General features: G+C 38.9%; 1 protein-coding gene across 1 annotated transcript in view; it reads right to left on the reverse strand.

The window, feature by feature from the left end:
• LOC139661107 (inactive dipeptidyl peptidase 10-like) overlaps window positions 1-21,270 on the reverse strand; it is a 46,737-nt gene that overhangs the window by 993 nt on the left and 24,474 nt on the right. Inside the window, exons 9-23 of the mRNA XM_071539456.1 lie at window positions 19,514-19,637; window positions 17,346-17,384; window positions 14,633-14,740; window positions 13,593-13,684; window positions 12,666-12,713; window positions 12,141-12,262; window positions 9,538-9,582; window positions 7,095-7,193; window positions 6,921-6,990; window positions 5,340-5,534; window positions 2,583-2,637; window positions 1,970-2,069; window positions 1,361-1,419; window positions 480-552; window positions 85-158 (exon numbers count right to left, since the gene is read on the reverse strand). Coding sequence (XP_071395557.1) covers window positions 85-158; window positions 480-552; window positions 1,361-1,419; window positions 1,970-2,069; window positions 2,583-2,637; window positions 5,340-5,534; window positions 6,921-6,990; window positions 7,095-7,193; window positions 9,538-9,582; window positions 12,141-12,262; window positions 12,666-12,713; window positions 13,593-13,684; window positions 14,633-14,740; window positions 17,346-17,384; window positions 19,514-19,637 — 1,303 coding nt within the window. The remainder of the gene's footprint in view (window positions 1-84; window positions 159-479; window positions 553-1,360; window positions 1,420-1,969; window positions 2,070-2,582; window positions 2,638-5,339; window positions 5,535-6,920; window positions 6,991-7,094; window positions 7,194-9,537; window positions 9,583-12,140; window positions 12,263-12,665; window positions 12,714-13,592; window positions 13,685-14,632; window positions 14,741-17,345; window positions 17,385-19,513; window positions 19,638-21,270) is intronic.

Genomic DNA, 21,270 nt, shown 5'->3' on the forward strand with positions numbered 1-21,270 from the left:
ATAAGAATCACCATTTTTGTCCAAATGCATTATATATACGACATAAAGAATCTGCCTTGGCATTGTTGTGTCTACAATACATACCTGCATTGAATAGTTTGCTCCAACTTTCACTAGGTTCTTGACGAGCTCAGCAGTATGCTGAAAGTGAACGTTGGCTGGAATAAAGAAATGAAACATGTCAGCAAAATCCAGCCTGAATCCTAACAGGGGAAAGAAGAGACAATCAGCTTCTGATAGAATAGACGGGGGATGAAAATACCTCACAACAAATTTAACATGGTTCATCAGTGGATGTTTTCCAGTGAGTACCTCTGGAAATCCCAGCATCAATTTAGACAACCCACTTTCCTTTTATCTTTTGATTAAAAACCATTTGCCTCATTACCTTTCAGGATTGCATGCTTCTTTTTGCAGAGCAGTGGTGCACCACAGATACAGTATTTTCATCCTATTACAATTTATTTTCTCTCGCTTACCATCTGCTGTGCCATGCACCAGCATCAGAGTCTGCTCCCTAAGTGCTTGAACATTCTGCAGCACACTGGAAAACTGTGTGGAAATCAGAAATAGCAGGTGGATAATAGATTGATCGATATGTTAACTGGCATTGAAGAACATAATAAAAGAGCAGCAACTTCGGTGTGAGTTACATTATATACCAATCACATGCGCATGCAGGCACAGAAAGACACACGGTGATTCAATCCACTTGAAGGTTTTTGAGTGATAAAAGTATCTCTTTCTTCTGTGAAATTACCGTGCAATTAACATTACCACTGGTCTTACAATATTAACATGTGAATTGAAATCATCAGAAAGAAGATGTACAGTCAAGTAAGCATGGCGTCAAAGTCTAAAGAAAGGAAATGTGAGGCTATGGACTACTGTAAACAGTGCATTGTTTGTGGATTGTTTGGTCTGAAAAACAAATTTGCTTGGATGTTTTCACTGTGCTTGCAAGAACCAATTTTGTTCTTCCCCAGTGTCCCCAAAGCTCTTTCTCATAGCTGTGAAAAAACCCCATAAAAAACCTCTGATAGCTAAACATCATCTCTGCGCGGGAGGCCTGAGAGAGCCAGACAACCCTTTACGACAGCTTATGAAAAACCTATGACATGTGATCTAACACGCCAATGCACACAGTTACCACGCAGAGATGAGTGACAAAATCTTTGCTGTGGAGCACAAAAAAAAAAAAAAAAAGTGAAAGCCTCGCTACCTCTGACTTTGATAGCGGCGACATTCAGTAACTGTGGGAGCTTAACTGTAGGCATGTCAGTGATGTTACGGCAAGCCGCTTTCAAAGACCTAAACAAGATCAACGGCAAACAAGCGCGGGGAGGTAGTAAACACGCACCTGATATCTGCTGTCGTCCCGTAATGGCATGCCAAGGTATCTCTCGGAGAACGCTGATGCTGTGCAAATGGAAAGTGATACATTCTAAACAGTGCTTCTGTGAGACAGCGCTTCAGGTGCAGCTAAGTACCCAAACAACGTGTGATTCCTGTCATACTGAGCCAAAAGAAAACGCTTTTAGTGGAGAGGAAATGACCCCTCATGTAGGTGAAAAGGTCCCCGGTTCCTTCAAAAGACGGTAAAAGATGTTCTTTATCCTGAATTCAGAGCTCCTGGTCTATCTGTGCTTTAGTTTAGCTATAAACCTTGAATTCACCTCCCATTCAACACCCTTCTATGAGAGGTAAGTGGATTCTTTCAAAGCAGACAGTGGAACACATAAAAATTCATTTTTTTCTTATACTCCGTGCCTCCATACCCACCTCATGAAAAAATTCAATCAATTTTACATTTGCACCTCAATACTTTGATGATATCAAATGTTGTGCTGAATGTTTGCCAAATGCCAAATCCAAATAGTTTTCTTAATTCGACTTCACACAGGGATAAGCATTAACATCTACATGGGAATTAAACATACCAGAATCTATAGAGCCATGCTGTACTCACCATAGAGTTTCCAGTCTGTCACTGGTGACATTGCACATGCACATTTGAATAGGCTGTCGGTAGACTTGAGCATCATTAATGTTATGTAGGCTCCATAACCCTGGGCAACAAACAGAAACATTTTATGTTACATTCAGTATATGTATGGCCAAATCCATAGAGTTGTTAATAAAGTATAAAACTGAGTTGGAAATTCAGTCATTGGAGTGATTAATTGGAAATTCAACAAAATACCCTCTTGACACTTTAAACTGTGTCTGTTAAAGCTGTTAAAATTAACCTATGTTGGGTTTCAGGGAAAACCACATAACTGCAATTTTTGTGTTCTTCTCACTTAGATTGAAAGTTTTTCTGGTCAATTATCTGACTGTGTTGAGTGAGTTTCATGACCATTGAGCCCTTGAAACCTGTTAAAACCTGATTGTATAATTTCAGCAAAATGTGTCTCAATGAGAAAATAAGCATTCTTAATTTCTGAAAAACCACATCAAATATAAGATAATACAATATGCATGGATTCTGTTCAACAGTAGTGATATGGAATGTGGATATGGAAAAAATTAGACTATAGCGATTGACATTCAATTTTGCATAGGCAATAACATAGGCTCACCCTTCCAAACACTCCTATCCGTGTCCGGTCAATATATGGGAATTTCATCATGTATCTGGAAAAAAACAATTCAAGCGTAGAGTTCATAACAATTTATTGTATAGTGCAACACATACAATGAAATGACACCTGTTAATACATTATGAACTGCAGTTTAAAACATGCATAACATCTGAACACCAGCTTCAGAACAGCAGCATGGCATATGTATGAACAGAACAGTTGTTCAATCCTTACCCCAGCTCTTATGTGGCATTCATGAGTAGCAGTGGACAAACGCACAAACAAGCTTTGGCCCCATTTTCTGTGAGTTTGTGAAGTGCTTGTTCTATCTCTTTTCATTACAGTATCACTTGTTCTATTCTCTCTTGTTTAATCTGTATGTGCTCTTTGTTTACTGCAAAGAAGCTTGCTGTTGTGTCACAAATCTCTTAGCAATCACTTCTGTTGGCATTATGGAGCTCCAGTGGAGAATTGGCTGTGTGTAAATAATGGCTAAATATATAACAACTTGGCTAGAACAAGAGACACCTGGAAAAGATTGCTGTGGTGAGACTGTAGGTCAATTCAGTGATGTTATAAGAAAAAAATGAATAGTCTGATAAGGGAGATTTGTCTTAGCCCTTGCCCCTCTGGTCTCTCTACTAAAGCGAGTGAGTCAGCTTGATTAACAAACAGTTTTTGGCTAGCCAGCAGGCTAACTTAGCAAAGCAACTGATGTTAATGTTAACATGCAAGTACTAGCCACTAATGCTAGCTTCTTAGTTAGCTAGTGCGAAAATCAGATATGTTTACAACAAGCCTATACTTATACTTATACGATACTTTGGCTAACTGATATTATCTAAACTGAAAATTGATCATATGGGGAAATTATCAGAGGCCTGTACTACGAAGCAGGATTTGGGGTTAGCGAGGTAACCTCAGGTTTAATCCAGGGTTTTCGGTGTCACGAAGGCGGTTTACTTTTTACCGGAGTATGTTGCCATAGCAACTTATGCTGAGCGGCTAACCTGCTCCGGAGCAGGTTATGTTCAGGATACCAGATCGAAACGGATAAAAAACCCGCCTCCTCACCAATCAGCTCCCTGGACAATTCGGCGTCATCGTTTTAAACAATCTTTAACAAGATTAACAAAACCAGATATGAATAAAATCATTGCATTCAAATGAAAAAATAACTGTACAAAGGGATTCTATTGAAGTAAGTAAGAAGATAAGAAGGACTCTTCGCAGGGCAATGGTGTTTAGAGACCGGCAGAACACCTTCGCTTTCCATAAGGATTTATTATATTAGAGATATAATAATTCCTGGCAATTTGCCCACTCTGGCTATAAAAGAGGGCTTCTATCAAATAGCGGGTAGCTTACAATAGTGTGTGTGTACAATAATGTGTAATTTTCATACTATTCTATCATTTTACTTACCTGCCCTGGGACTACGGGCGGAAAATAGCAATTTGCTAAAACCTGGTACATTACATCTCTCCTTGTTTTATAAGGTTAATGTTCTTTGTACTTTGTCCCTGTTCAAATAAAAAAAAAAAAAAAAGTCGGCTATAGTTATCAATAGTGAATTAAATTTACTATTGCATGTGACAGGCAGTTATAAGTCTATTTACCTACACATTTACACTGCATTACACAATCTGCATTTTTCCTCCAGCCATCCTCTCTAGCCTTGGCAACAGCAACTGTGTTACTGTTCGCTGTTGTATTTTTGTATTGCTCATATTTATTCATTATAATAGTATGTTCTTATTGAGAGAAAAAACAAATGTTAGTAGCCTAATCCATCTCTTTCACATACTTCCCACTTCTACAGTCTACTTAATGTGTTGAAATTGTCGGCAGCATTATATTTATGTAACCCCACAATTGTTCAGTCTAGTTTATTGCTTTTATTGTTTTATTTTATTTTTGATACTATTTTTATTTCTTATTTTTAGATTCTACATGCGTGCTTGTATTCTATTTCATTTTCCCTGCTGAATAATTTTACTTTTGTGCTACAACGATCTAATTTCCTCACGGGGATCAATTACATTTCATTGAATCTTAAATCCGCTGCTCTGGATCTGTCCGTGTTGCATGTGATTGGCTATCTGTTACAAAATCCGCCTCTTTTATGTGAACGCACACATAGCTCAAGTGGGAAAGCTGGATTGAGTTAACGAGTTGATAACCACCTTCGTGATACCGATTAAGCGTGATAGCAGTTGTTAGGGTTAGTTAAACCAGCTACTGCAAAGATATCCTGGATATGTTGAACCTGCTTCGTAGTACAGGCCCCAGTTCCTAGTCAAAAACAACAACATTTCTAAACATACAACACGTTGTATGTGTAGAAACACTGTCAGCTGTTCACAGCCAAGAGGTGAGGACCTCCTCTACAGCTGCCAGAGGGTTTGTTAGGCTACATCACCTGTATGCTATGTTAAAGCCACTTAATTTACAGATCTGCAGGATATGATGTAACTATCCCTGGTGCTATTTTGGAAGAGCACCTGCTACATGTTGGAGGAGAAACAGTGAGAGCAGGTATCACTGGGCTTATAAAGACTCTTGAGTTGAGAGTACTAGCTGTCCATTTAGTGGCTGAAAATTTCAAAATAAAAGTCAATGAGCATGTAGCCTTTATGAAGCTCTTGTTCAGGTGCTATGCATGTGTTATATGGACTTCATGAACGTGTCACCTGAAACTTCATCATTTCAAGGTTATTCAAAGAATAATAAAGGAAATTGTATACAACATACTCCAGAGCTGCAATCTGGTCCTGAACCTCCACAGTTCCCAGTCTCTGGTGGACCTCATGCAGGATCCTCTGGCCCTGGAAGCCGCTGCCCCGGCCGTCCAGACGAGCCACGATGACATTGTCTGAGCTGACCAGCACAGAGTCCCAGCTGAGAGCGAAGCGGTCGCTCACAGACTGGCCGCCGGGGGAACCGTCACTAAACAAAAAACAAAATAGAGGGAATTCAAACAAGAAATCATGGTGAATCTCAATTAGGAAAATCATACCAACTAAACTGATTGAGGCAATCAACGATTTCCATGAATTTGAAAAAGTGCTACAGAGGATTAGTTGAGATTTGTGGTCCTGTAGCTCAGTGAGTTCTTAAAGGATAAGTTCAGCAATTCTGAACCTATATATAATTTGGCTCTTGCACCGCAACATTTCCACTCAGTGGATAGTCTTCTCCCAAAATCTACCCGGCTCCATGTGCAACTGTTTACAATCTGACCTGACTGTCCAAAAAAACTAGATCTTGCTGCCAGTAATGCGTTTTCACCCCACTGCAGTCTGTGCTGCAGCAGAGAACAATTTTATTATATTTGTTCTTTCGCTCTCACTATGTTATTGCTCTTGTTTGTTATGTTTGTAGTGTCTTGTAAGCCCATGCGGGCTGGGCACCTTTTGGTGCATGACACTTTGAAAAATAAATTACTTACTTACTTACTTAATAGTTCTGTGATTTTCTGATTAGTGAAAGTGTGCATGATGGCAGAATTGTGTCATGAAACCTGAGCTAGTTTTAATTATGTATTTCACAACTTTTCTGTTTACTCTCAACTCCCCTGTGGAGCCTATAAATGGCTTTTTTGGAGATATTTTGACAAACCCTGTTTGGACTCATTTTTAGCAGCAAGAGACAACGGAGCTCACTGTTTCAACTGTCAGCTGACTTAGGAGCCAATACTGTCTGCGGTTCCAAGTACTAGAGGCATGTAAGAGACAAATTATGGATAGGTCCAGTATCGCCAAACTTATGCTACTTATGCAAAGCGAAGTTACTCAAGTAACTTTGCTTTGGGTCGATGCATGAAAATGTCATAACTCATAAATGTAATCATAAACTTATATTCTGATTATGAGAAACCTGGTTAAAATTCCTGGCTTACTCTCATATCAAATGGGTTACTGTGACATGAAACATCTCACTCTTTACCTTTTGCTGGTGGACCATTCTAGCTGTGGGTGGGAATATTTTAACTAGTTCATTCATAGCGACAGGGAGACTCAATCACAGGGTGTCAAAGGTGCATGTAAACAGCTTGTAAATGTGAATAAGCCCTTAACCTGAGCATGGCCAGGTGCATGTAAACATCACCACTGACAGGTTTAGGGGTTTGATTTCCACTGAGGCTAAATATGTACGCACTCTTCGTCCTGTAAGGCCCTTTGGATAAAAACGTCCACTAAATATGTTATGGAATACGTTATGCTATTTTAGTGTATTTGCACCGTGATGAAATATAGTGATAAAAAACCCATAATCTATCAGTAGATATCACTGTGTCACACAGTGATCTAATATATCATTATAGATACCTACACAATCAAAAGTAGGCCATAGTGACGGGACTCAGAGAAGTCTGGTGGGTAGGAGATCTTCAAAGGTAAATCTGCAAAAAGAAAAAAATAGAAGGATATTAAAGCATCTATCTATCTATATCTAATTCATTTGTGATCTATAATTACAGCACAGACAGTAATGATTTCTTCTCACCAAAATGTTCCATCTGAACAGTTCTGAAGTCAGTCAGCTGGATCCTCTTATACTTCAAAGCTGCCTTCAGCAAAGAGTTGTTCTCAAGGATATAGTAATCTATAAAATGAGCAAAGGGAATGTGTTTTAGGGATGAAGGAGTCCAAAAAGTGCTGCCAACAATTTTAGTGTCATTGCATACAAATGGCCGATAGCAGCATGAAGATTTGTTTTTAGAGCCAGAGATATAATGAGATGAAATGAAAAATCTACATAAGATGGATAAGATCCGAGGCTCATGGATTGCTTTTTGGCGCAATGTGATTTTGTGGTAAATTAAAAAGGAGATCTGAATACAATCATGGATTTCTTCTCTTCAGGGCTTACTGTCTGAAATAAATGAAACTTGATGTATCACTATTGCTCTTTTCACAAAGACTAGTTCAGCTCAGCTCAGCACTTCTGCACATATTCTCCAGTCTGGATTATGACATGCATGCTTTGCAGTCGCGTACAAAAAGGGGAAAAAAATAATACCATTTTCAAACAGATGGTGTTCTGTCCGCTTTTATATTAAGGACAAGGACTTCTGAAATATCTCAAAGCTGTGAAATTTGCTGAAAAAAAAACAAAAACTCTGAAAGCTGGATACAGTTTGTGGTTGGGCGAGCCTGAAAGAATTCAGAATTAATAATTTGCCACTGGTCATAATTTAAGCCATAATAATTTTGCCACTGGCACTGCTGCTAAAACCAGTAACTTGAATGAGCACAACATACAGTCAAAAGGCTCCATTTCAGAAACATTTTACCCACAGCAGCTTGCTGATGCCGGCCTCAAAAAAGGGATCCCTGCTATTCTCTCCACATGCAATAAACAATGACTCCCTGATTTGGCCATTTCTCCATTCAAGCCATCTGAGAAGCAACTAAATGAAATGGAATTCATCCAGCATTTCTAATGGAAAGCCCAAAATCAATAGACGTCTCATTATGAAACCGCCAGGGGCCTTGAGTTCCCAGCTGTGGATGGAGGGTCTATCCAAATAACCCTGGGCAAATTGCTTGCTTTTCTGCAGCACAGCTGTTAACTTTTTGGGAAAAACTATTGATAGACATACAGGCATGGATCACGAGAGAGAGAGAGAGAGAGAGAGAGAGAGAGAGAGAGAGAGAGAGAGAGAGAGAGAGATGTGCATGAGTATGTAAGCATGTAAGTGAGTATGTGAGAGTGAGAGCGTGAGTGAGTGCATGTACTTGTGTGTGTATGTGTATGTGTGTGTGTGCGTGTGTGTTTGTGTGTCCGTATGCATGCGTGTGTGTGAAAGAAAGAAGAAAGAGAGGACAGAAGGAAGAAAAAGTTCTAAGCCGCCCTGTTGACCAGCATGTAACCCCATGGAGTGGCGACAACAGAGAGAAAAGGTGCAGCTTATAGGCTTTTCTTTATCCACTTGGTGGCTCTGACAGAACGCCAGAGTCTCAAGGAAACTCACTAACTCCTTCAAAGTGAAACTTTTGTGGAGCTGGAAGGGATTCAGTGTCTTGCTCAAGGACACGTAAGCAGACACAGAGGCTTCGCAACCTGGGCGCATAAAATTGTGAAATGAGTCAGAATCACAGTCTAAATGTTGTGGCCACGAATTATGTGAAGATTACATTCCTCCTTCACAAATTGGGATTATGTGACAAAATCACAAATTGGACACATCATTTTCACATGTTCGCCATGTGAACAAGTTTACGGTTAAATTCAGGCAAGTGAAACAACTTAGGTTAAGGTTAGGGTTAGGGTTAGGGTTAGGCGACTACAACAATTTGGTTAAGGTTAGGGAAAGGCTTTGGGCATGGTTAAATAAGAAAAACTTAAGCTAAAAATGTAAACTTCACTCGCAGTAGAAATCGTCTTGGTATGAGATGGAAATCGAACCTTGGTCGACGGAGTTGAAAGCAGATATCTCCGCCCCAACCACAACACCCTTACTTTCCATCGTACTATTTCAGCCGTGCCTCTTTCATGTAATCCTTTCATGGTGGGAAAACATACAGTACTGTGCAAAAGTCTTAGGTACATGTAAAAGAAAAAATTAAAGTGAAGATGCTTTCAAAAATAATTAAATGAAAAGTTTCTAAATATCAAAAAATGTACTATAAAGAGCAGTCTACTGACACACTAATGCAGAAAAAAAATGAATAAACATCTAAGACACAATTTATATAAAAACTCTTGGGTGCCTAAGACTTTTGCACAGTACTGTATTTCTCTCACCTTTCATGCACGGAGCATGTATTTGCATTTTAAGACGTCGTCGCTAATTTTACGAAATTTCAGGCGACCAGACTGGAGGCTTGAACCCGGATTGGTCCAGTCCAGATTGTCTCTCTAACAGCTTAGGCCACCCTGCTGCCAACGATAAAGACGTTCATGACATCACCCTCATACAAGAGAGACTAAATGGAGTTCTTACTTGCATTACTGAGGCTGTGTAAAATCACTGTCGGCGCTCCAGGACCTGAAAAAAAAAAAAAAAAAAAAAAAAGGTTTAAACGTGTAATTTTTATTTGGGCTGCATTAAACATTATCCTGTAATCCTTTAAATGACTGAAGGATTATGCGTGCCTAGCATGACTGCCGAGGACTACATTCACAAAATACCGAGCGATCACTTCGGCAAAACCTGAAACCTTAAAGAGCAATATGATAACACTGCACTGTAAATAACATGTTTATGCATGACAGGTTGCAAAGTAGCTCCTCTAAAGCAGAACACAAAAGTCACAGGGGAAAAAAAATGCAGCAGTGCCCCAGTCTCCTCTGTCACTGTTTGCCTGTCACCTTCCCTACTTTACCTATATCAGTTAGGGGTTAAAGGCCATTCACACTGCCTGTCTAATAGCCCCCGGCTGTCAAATTAAGTCAATTCTATTCAGTGCCGGTTTGCCAAATACCTAGTCAGAGGTTAATAGGATAGCAGGCTTGCTCAATAGCTCAGCCGCTGGTGAATCACTCCCCCAGCAGATACACAACTCACCCACATCCTCTCTGCCTCCTCTTCCTCCTCTAATCGCTCTAATTTCTCTAATGGTGATCCTAAAATGTCCCTTAAAATGAAAATGAGCCCTATGGTGAGCCTACAATGGTTTAAAAAATCTCTGTATGTGTATGTGTGTGTGTGATTTGAACCATGCTCACAGAAGTAATGGTGATTCAAGGCTTTGCTAGGAAGCTCTAAGCATACATAGCATCCAAGACGCTGCCGATCAATGAACTTTACTTGAGTCTTTTATAATGCTTTGCCATGGTGTTTTTTTTTTTTTTTTTTTAAATAAGAAAGGATAACGCACAATGATTCACAGTGGTGTGAAAACTCTCAAACAAGCATCAAGGATGCCGCAGCACGAGTTAGAAGGACCCCTGATGTGTCCCTCAGAGGAATGTTGTGTTGTGTGTACCTGCAACCAGTCAGAAGCATTTTATGGGGATGAATTTAAAGGTTGTGTTGCGCTTGATGAAAAGAGTTGTCATGACGAGCTTTTCAGGGTTATGCTGAACTCGGCCTTCTAAAGATAATGCGCTTTCTTTTTTTTATTGCTTGTGGGCAAGGGGACAGTGTTCTTGTCCAATAAATCACTATGCCAAAGTCCAAGCGCATCTGAGCATGAAGCACTCTCATCTGCTAAAAATAAATTGAAACAATAAACAATGTGAAGCTCTGCCCTCTTTTAAATAAGCTGCTCATTGCCCAATAATGCCACCTAAAGCAATTATACACAATAGACCGGCTAATTGCTTTAATTTTATGCTTCTCATTTGGAATTGTTGAGAGATGAATTTAAACTGAACACTTGGAGGATGACAGATTACTATGGGCAAACCCCTGACATCTGTCAAATGGTTCTGGTGCGTGGGGATGATGAAACAAAATGGTCGACTAAATTGGAAACATAAAACACAATGTTATCCCAATTTTAATTGAATCAGCCATGCATCTCCAATGGATGTCGTGTTTGCTTGTAGAGATCATTTTTACCAGAAGATAAAAACCAGAGGAGACTTTAAGTGTGGGGCACTTCTTTAGCTTTTTCTGATTTGCAAGTTAACTTCACCTTAAGAGTTCAAATTAAGAATTTTTCACAAAGGAAAAGCAGAGTGACTTAACATACTGTATGATAAGTTGAAATTCTCAACCATCTTGGTTTATTGCAGGACAAATAAATCACTGTTTGTCTCGTTTACCAACTTACCACATGATTTAAAGGTATTTACTGCTTCTACGTCAGCAGTGATACTAGTAGTAGTAGTTGTATTTACATAGACGTTTTCAAAACAGTTATATAGCCCTTACAAAGGATTCAAGAAAAACAAACACAGATAAAATTGAAAGCAAAAGCAAGAAATGTCAAAGCAAGGTAAGAAACATAAAGTGAACTGTAAGAGTAAGGTCAAAAACAATTAACACAATATCATCACACAAAAGCAAGTCTGTAACAATGAGTTTTAAAAGGGAGGATTTATAAGATAATACAGATTCAGCAGCCTAAGATCCTCCGGCACGTTGGTCCAAAGCCTGATCGCCTCTTGTTTTTAATCTAGATTTACATATAGATATTTATAGTTATTATGAGTTTGGGTTATTGGGTCACATGCCATTAGGTCAAGGACAATAAGATCATGATGATGTCTTATAAAATCTTCATCCTAACAAGTCATTTAGTCTATTATTGAGTCCTAAAATTGTAATTTTCTAAAAATAAGTGAAAAAATCTGCAATTTCACTTGTTTCCGATGCAAATCAACTTGTTTCAAGAATTTTGTAGAATCAACTTTCATTTTCTTGATAGTAGTGAAGTGATTTTGCCTTATTCTGACTTGTTTCAACATATTTCATTTCTAGAAAATTCCATAAACAAGTGAAACTGCATTGGAAAAAAGTGGAGTTATCTCACCCCATTGGCAGAATTTTTCTCTTGGTTTAAGAAAAATAAGATCTGATGGCTAAATATGAGACTAAATGACTTTTCTTGCAGTGTAAGAGCAGAAAGTGGGAAGCTCTTAACGATATTAGCCTACCTTTACAGTGGAGGATGATGTGCTGAAGTGTGGGGCTGATGTCAGCGTCGAAGAACAGACAGTGAGCCTTGTTTAGCTCACATGTTAAGCACCGCCGCGGGAACAGACCCACAGTTTTAACACTGAAAAACAGTAGAGAACAGATTGGGAAAGTCAGACAACCTCCAAGAATCAACACAAAGCTGCACAAAACTTCATGAGTGCATGGCAGCCTTGTCTGAATCTGTGCTGTATATTATCATATTAATTATACTCATATCCATAATTAATAAAATAATTGTTCTGGAAAAAGAAACACGAGGGTGGATGTAATGTGATTACACTGACAATCCAATCAGGTTAATCCAGTGCAGTAAAAAAAACAAAAACAAAAAAACAACAACAGTCGATTACAGAGGTGTTATGATGATATCAAAGATGAGGATTGTAATTAACAAAAGCTTTTGTTGTGACAAAACACAAGATGGATTTTAAGTAGCTGTCAAAAACAACTATTGTATAGTAATTGGGTGCAAAACAAATCACCTGAAAAGTTGCCGTCTTCGCGGGGAACCTTCCGTACTGAGGAAATACCTGCCAGGAGAAAAGAAAGACACTGAGTTGTTGTTGTCAGAGAAAACAAGGTATGGTAAATTAAATGAAAATTAAATAAAGAAAAGTAAACACATATAATACTTGGACGTTATGTTCCCTGTTTATTTTAGATGAATCAAAATGAATCCCATTCAGTCACGAACACTTCTGTATATGAGGGGGCTGTGTAAGTGTCTAAGAGTATGACAAATTGAAGGATAAAATTCACAGTGCCCCAGTGCTAATTAATGACAGGAACGAGTTTTTGCATAGTGTATTTTACATTCACATAATGTCACTCCCATTCCTGTTATAATACACTATGTTTCTAATTATTGTGAGTGTGTTTAGTTCACAATAGATACACACTGCCCATCTACAGCAGGCACTTGCAGAGTGCAGCTAACTCACTAGCAATGTTTGTGGTCATTAAAAACGCTGCAAAAATACATCCACTTATGTCATTTAGTCACATAGTCTTAAAATCTAATTGAAATGACACTTTCTAGAAAATCCTTGAAACAAATTGATTTGCATTGGAAGCAAGTGAAATTATGTAATGCCATGGGCAAATTTGTTTTACTTGTTTTATTTACGAAAATTACGATTCAATAATAGACTAAATGGCTTGTTAAGATGGAGATGTTTTGCAGTGAGGAGATTCATCCTTACTACTTTACAGTTTGACTGTAGAGACAGCAAAATATAGAAAGAGCAGATGTTGCTAAGAATATGACAGGATAACAAAAATTCAAAACTTCAATGGATGTTTACATTTGGTTTGTCTATTATCTAAAAACATTTGGATAGCATCAGATAGGTTCGGATGGCATCATAGCATCACTATAGCTCGTTATGTTCATTATGTCAGTGACTCACAGGTTGTCGTTGTTCTCGTCATAGGCGATGATCCTGGTCACCTCCCAGTTCCCTGATGTTAGATGCCGGACTTCATTTTGATCTGCTCTGAACTGAGAGAAAAGGGGCATGGAGAAGGGAAGATAAGCAGGACTCCAGTATTCACCAACATATGTGATATACTTCCTAAAAGGCCTTGCATTTAACAAGTTAGCGTTTTGACTAATCTGATTTTGGCATGAATGTCCCTGTTTCGGTGCCAAAACTGACCTGTGTAAACTCCATCTCACTATTATTTTGAGTGTGTGCGTGCTCGGATGTACAAGCTGTATATTGTTTCTGCCACATACTGACCCACTGCTTCTGTATAGTCATTTTTTTTTTGCAGAATTATTCATCAACTCTGACAAATTCATTACCACAGGGATTAAGCTAAATAGGCTTACCCAGTGATTTATTCCTCTAAAAAATAATGCTGCATTAATTCTAATCTAATGTGATAAGTGTTCTCCTTTATTGTAGTGCTATGAGAAATAAGAATCGGCGTGTTACACAAACAGCAGGGAGACCATCCATGGCTCTCCAAATCTGTATTCAAGTCAGCCTGTTCATCTCCATTATGTTAACTGAAACCCTGCATGCAACCTGTGGATTTCATTGGATGCGGGTGGGGAATTGTGGAATATCTTTTCTCATAAGAACAGGCTCTTCTCTTTGGATTTTGTGCTTATGTTGGTGGGGGGAAAGTTTCATAAAGTGGGCATGACAAGTTTATTTTTTTATGATTATATCAACAGTTCAATTAGCAGTGGTTTCAATAATAGCATGATAAATAAGGGCTGTCGTGAGTAATTTCCTCCATTCTCTGTTTATTTCAGAGCGTAGGCTGCACATAAATAAATAAAACAACATTATTAATGCTGCGGCAATGCGCAACGTCCATCAAGTAACAATGGAGAATCTAACCAAATCCCTTGTGTATGAAACCTGTGGGTTTACACTGTGCTAAATGAAGTGCAACCTGACCGTAAATGCCATAAATGTGCCGATGGGACGTTAACCTGTGTGGTGAACATGGCGATGTGATGGAACTCTCCTCGTCCTCCCTGCTTAACCGGGACGGTCAGGAAGAACCTGCTGCCGTCCCTGGAGAACACCGGCTCCTGGTTCTGTAGAAGCAAAGAAACAGGAGGGCCGAGTCATTTTTTGCTTGGGCAGAACAAAATCCGTGTTTTGTGTACCCAAAACATGTTCATAACACAATATCTAAGGCTGGATTTAGCAAAAATGTCAAAAAATCAGGTCTGACTTTTCTTTCATTGCTGACTAAACGGTCTGGAGCATAATTTTCAAAATCTCATTTCAAAGTTGTTCCAGTCTGTTATGAAAAATCAGAAATGAAGTTATGAAGTGATGCATTTTACATTTCCATCAGCAACAGCGGTTCGTTTGGAATAAATAGAAGAAGAACTGGGTAGTTAGCATGAGCTGTGATAGCCACCATGGCTGAACAGACAAAGGAAAGAGCGCCACCTACAGAAACTCAAACTGCATTAACAGAAAATCCAAGAAAAAAGACAGCACAGTACTGGTTTTCTGGGATGTACAGTGAAAAAACACCACAGCAATGACCGCTTAGCACCAAAGAAAGAGAGAAATTCACAGATCACCACTTTAAAATTCAGTTTGAAGTGTCCAGTTATGCCCGAACGAGAACAAGTTTCTGCTGTAGCACGAGGCGCCGAGTTTAGTCGATACATCTGACACATTCAAACTGCGGTTTGTGAAACCGACACTGGCTCCATGGCTCCATATCTCCAAGTAACACAAGCCAAATTCTGCCTCAGATGGAGACAGTTTACCCAGAATCCCTCTTTGGCATTTCTTAGAAGCCAGACGTCTGTGGCCTTATATGATCTTACATTAAAAAAAATCCATTACGACAGGCCCCCTGTCTGCTCCGGCACAACACCCGCAGTCAGCAAACTGGGATCTCGGAGATTACCACTTTAACAAAGACAAGCGGGTCCATGTGCCCAGACTGTCGAGTGGTTCAATTCGCCGCCGCTGGAGCCAAACATGTACTGTATCCCTGCCGGCTTATAGGATCGAACCCCGCCAGAAACTTTCTCTCCTGTGCCTCCGCTGCTGTCGCTTTCCAACTGGCTGAGTAAATAACAAAAATGCTGCAGCTGAGCGGACTGCACTGAACAGAAAAGTAGGGCCAAAACGTCTCATTGCGCACTCAGAAAAATAGCAGTTCAGCTCAATTATATAGCTATATAGTAATTATATAGTATAGTAGTATATTGATCTTGTTACTAGTTGTGTTTTTATCGAGGCATTTTTCTGAGATTCTTTTATAATGATTTTAATTTTATTCATTTTTTGTTTATTTTCTATTCCTTTTTTTTACTGTTGTTCTATTATTTACTTAATTATTCTTATCTTAGTTGTAGGGCTGCAACTAACGATTATTTTCATTGTCGATTAATCTGTCGATTATTTTCTCGATTTAATCGATTAGTTGTTTGGTCTATAAAATGTCAGAAAATGGTGAAAAATGTGGATCAGTGTTTCCCAAAGCCCAAGATGACGTCCTCAAATGTCTTGTTTTGTCCACAACCCAAAGATATTCAGTTTACTGTCATAGAGGAGGAAAGAAAGCAGAAAATATTCACATTTAAGAAGCTGGAATCAGAATTTTGACTTATTTTTCTTAAAAAATTACTCAAACCGATTAATCAATTATCAAAATAGTTGGCGATTAATTTAATTGTTGACAACTATTCGATTAATCGATTAATCGTTGCAGCTCTACTTGTTTTATTGTTTTTTTTCTGTTGTTTTTTTCTTGACACTACCTTCTATTTTACGCCATGCTTTTATTTGTTGTGAAGCACTTTGCGACAATTGTTTTGAAAAGTGCTATATAAATAAAGTTTATTATTGTGATTATTATGATTATTATGGAATTATATCAAGACTAGTGCAGTGCCCATTCACAAAAAAAAACAAACACACAATAGGCGTAGGCTATCAGTCGCTTGCTTTGAGCTCCGCTGCTGCACAGAGCACTGTTCGCTTGTTTATTCAAAGTTTATTAATATTGAACGTGTCGTGTGTCCAATCCAACACTCCTTGGGTCCCCAGCAATACACCCACCAAGTGTGAAGTAGATCAGACGAACGGTTCTCGAGATTCCTTGCTTTATGATGATGTGTATCTAGTGGTGCAGCTATATCTTTTGGCCTGTTGCCTTGCTGGACTTTATTTGATGCCAGGCTATTGGACTCTATCTGGGTTCAGTGACTCCCTTGACATCACTACACAAGCAAAGAGGTTGATGATAGAAATATAAATCTAGGTCAGCAGAACCACATGAGTTCATTGATATTCTACAGGCAGCCAGTGCAACTTAAATGACTCACCGCAAAAATATCCACCTTATCAAGCACTGAGTCTTAAAATCTTATTTTTTCTTACAGTAAAAACAAGAACAAAGCTGAAAATGGGGTGAGAGATGATCTACTAATTTCTGAGTTGAACTTGTTTGAAGGATTATCTTGACAATACCTTGATTTAAGGCAGATCATCCCAAAGCTATTGAGATAAAGTTGATTGATGTCAAGTGAAATTACATCTTTCCAAATTTTTGAGAGAAGCAGGGGATTTTTAGAGTGAATCCTTGATTAAATTACGTAAAATTAATTTAATCTAGTCATTTTTTATGGCAGTATGGGCTTTTATAAGATAGAGTGGAAAGTACTTTACCTGCTTTGAAAGCCAGAGCTCAGAGCTTTCTTCATGCCTCTGAAAAAGAAAGGACAAAATGTCATAGACTGATGTTAGTTTACTCAGATCCACTCATCTGGCAGCCAAGCCAGGGTTTCATTCCAAAATGCATGCAAACATATTCATTTCTATAAAAAAAAAATGTTACAAGAAATTCATCAAGTAAGACTTCCAAAATAGAGGTGATTCCTCAATAATGTATCTATTTGGCAGACAAAAGTTTGAAAATAGCTTATAATGGAACAGCATTGTAAGTCTTGGAGATGCAGTGCGATTATGTTCTTTTCCAAAATGAGTTTTCTTTCATGTCAGCAATAATTTTGGGAAAGTACGTGTCATATTTTTTTCAAAATGGGTGTAGGTCATTTCGGAACAACACCTCAAGGGTATATTTCCCAGATAGACTCCCCTGTCATATAATGGACCCTTTCAAACAGCCGCACTCGCTCTTCATTTACTTTAAAACTCCACTGGGGACACAATTCCCGGCCTGAGCTCTCATTTCAAACCCGGAGCCATGAGCGCGTGCCATGAGTGTTGGCAGCGGCCGGCGGCGCGGCGTCCAGGCCTGAGCTGCCTCTTGGCTGGCCGGCGTGTTTGTTTGTGCTCTGGTCATCTGTGGGAGTTAACCCAGGAACTATGGATTTGGAAAGCGGCCTGTCTCGTCCCATGGTGCCGCGGGAGGGGCGACGACTGCTCCGTGCCGTCCAGAGATGACAGACAATACTGAAACTTTTTTTTGTTGTACTGTTTTTATTTCATTATTTTTTCATTAAGAATTTGAAATATATGATATACTTGCAGAGATAACTTCACAAAATTCCTTTTTTTGTATTTTGGCAACTATCCCACCTGCCCTTAAGCCCCATCCCCTTCAATCCCATATGTCGTGCACTCTAAAAAAAAAAAATTATTAATGAGAGAAAAAATAATAAATAAAATTAGAATAGCATGTGTTGCTATGGAAAAACTAACATGCATTACTAAAGGAAAGCTGGAAGTTTTTGAAAATATCTAGGGGAGTTTCATGGAGTTTTTGAAAAATGTTGGTAATGATCAATAAAGCCAAAGACTAGGGTGGGGGCGGGGCAACTGGAATAAGATTATAAAGTGGAGTAGCCCATGTGATCTTCAAGATTTCTGTACATTATAATTACGGTAACATCTGTATCTTCACCTCTGTTTTAATTACTATGTTTTTATTTACTTGCCTATTCATTTGATGGTATACTGTATTTGCTGCCAAGACTGACCTTTTTTTTTTATATGTACTGTTTTTTTGAAAAATTGAAAAATTGAAAAACCCCAATAAAAATATTGTTAAAAAAAAAAAAAAAAAATTAGAATACTGAATACTAAATAATACCAAATCATAAATACTAAATAGAATACTAATTACTGAAAGATTTTACTCAAGCAGATATGCTGTTATGTCACCTAAGTGTTACTCAAACCAAAGTAAGAGCACTTATTGTGGTCTAGAAGAGTATCTCACAAAAACACTCCAGATCCTTTCCATCCAAAAACAATGAAGGACGCCACGATTCATGCAAATGACTTGATGAGCTGTTTAGGGGCCAAGGTTTAGGGTTGGCTCCTTTTCAACTCACAACAAAATAACCCATGGCACCACTCATAGAGATGAATACATTTTTTTTTACCTATTCAAGTAAAAGCAGGAACAGATAAAATACTTGACTGTGAGAAACACTGAGAAAAAGAGTGTTACCTTGAAAATCAAGTACAATATAAGTACTAAGTAATAAGTACAGTAACTGAAGTAGGAGTAGGCTAACTATTAACTTTCCACCTCTGGCTTTATCAAGCGTAGACCTTGCTAAGTGCACTCCACTAGACTCTGAGAAGTCAATACACTATAGGCTTTATCCTTGAACACTTTTTGAACACGTCTGAAAGAAATACACAAGGCTGAAGCATTGCAACGGGAATTAAGTCTTCATTTTCTATTAATTTAGACAGCAAATCGATGGCCTAATAACTTCCCAGCTGATGATTAAAACACATTGAGATAAATCCCTAACCTAAACTTTACACAGCGCAAACAAGGTGTCACATTCAGAAAACCTTCAGTTGTCGCCCCACACACACATACAGAAACATTCACACACACAGACACACACACACACCTTGACGCAGGCTCCTGTGGTGGTGTCACACACAGTCAGGATGGAGATGTTCTGCGCCCGGTTCAACCACCTCACAGACGTCTTGGTCTTGCTGATCCACTTGACCATGGTCACATAATGTTCCCTACATGGAAAACATCACGTTGAAACAGCCTCTTTCAAATTCTGTTGCTATGCTTCAGAGTTGACTGCAAGTTTTGAAATGATCTTCAAGTGATGCTGAACTTTGGTATTACCTTGACGATATATAAAAAAAAAACCTTGTAAACTGTCGCTTAAGTGTGGTTAAGTGAATCGCTTTCTTTATGTTATTAAACCTTTCTGTTTGGCACTGAAATTCTTCTGTCCGGATTTTTGTGCTAGTTCTTTTATATACTGTCAGAATCTGCTTTGTTCGCGTCTGTTTATCTGCTGGAAGTGTGACTTTTCAGATCCTCACCATACAAAGGCAGTAAATGGAGAGAGAAAAAAAGCACAATTCTCCAGTCAACTCTACCAGAGCAACAGATAACAGAGAATCGACAATTTTTGGGGTTATATCATGGCTAGGAAGCTATATACAACCCAGGGACTACCAAAGTTCAACATCACATTCACTCTGTCCAAGATAATGCAACAGTATTATAAATGTAGGAGATACAGTGGAACCATGGCATGTTTCTTGCAGGAAAGAGCTACTTTCACCAAGGCTATGGTTACACTCAAGGCTTCTTTAATCATCCGTCCGATATGGAAGCGGTCAGGCTCGCAGTCTTGTTGGCATTCTACATCGTCTAGATCAGGGTTTCCCAAACCTCTCCTCGAGTACCCCTTGTCCTGCATGTTTTAGATCTCTCCCTGCTCCAACACTGCTGATTTAAATGATCAGCTTGTTAACAAGCAGCTTCAGGGGTTGATAAAGAGTTCATCATTTGAATCAGCTGTGTTGGAGCAGGGAGAGATCTAAAACATGCAGGACAAGGGGTACTCGAGGAGAGGTTTGGGAAACCCTGGTCTAGATCATCACAGTCTCACACAATTCATGAAATGAGCACGAACTCTGAAACGCAAATTATGTGTTTTGGACACAAATAATGTGAAGATTACGTTCCCCCACCACCAAAGGATTATGTGGCATGAATTGGACACGCTGAGCTAAAGGTAAACGCTAACGCCCGTAAACCACCCTGACCTCCACACCTTTGCTTTCCACCATATTATCACATACAACAAACTACTGCCTGTTTCTAGTCATGTCTAATTCATGTAATCCTTTCATGGTGGGGAAACGTATCAGCACGTTATTGGCATTTTAAGACATCTTGGCCATTTCACACATTTTTGTGGGACTGGGCTTTGTGGATGTAATCCAGCAACAAAGCAAGCAATGCATACAAGCAGTGTAAAGCGATGGAAGTAATGCAGACACAGATTTAAATACAAACACAGGAGATGCGTAACAGACATGCAATTTCATAAAATCTGCTGTTTGAAAATCATGCTGAAATGACAAGTGTGACCATATAGCCATTGTGATTTAAATTCGTTTTTTCCTTCACCAGACCCTCGGTGGGATTCGGGGGTCTCAGTTTGTCCTTCAGTTTTCCTAAAATAGCTTGTTAGCAGTTCTTTCACACCAAAGGTTACAGCTACTGTAACTGCAATGCAGGGGCACAGTGAGCTGCAGTGTATAAGCTCTTCCCACAAGTGTGCCAAGTGTCTGGTGAGGAAAAATAACCAGCTAAAATTCAAAATGTCAAAAATTTTGCTCCAACTGC

The sequence above is a fragment of the Centroberyx affinis genome, unplaced genomic scaffold, assembly GCF_046629955.1.
Source record: "Centroberyx affinis isolate AG114_WGS23_722 - 3 ecotype Tasmania unplaced genomic scaffold, CSIRO-AGI_Caff_v1 ptg000204l_1, whole genome shotgun sequence".
NCBI lineage: Eukaryota > Metazoa > Chordata > Actinopteri > Beryciformes > Berycidae > Centroberyx > Centroberyx affinis.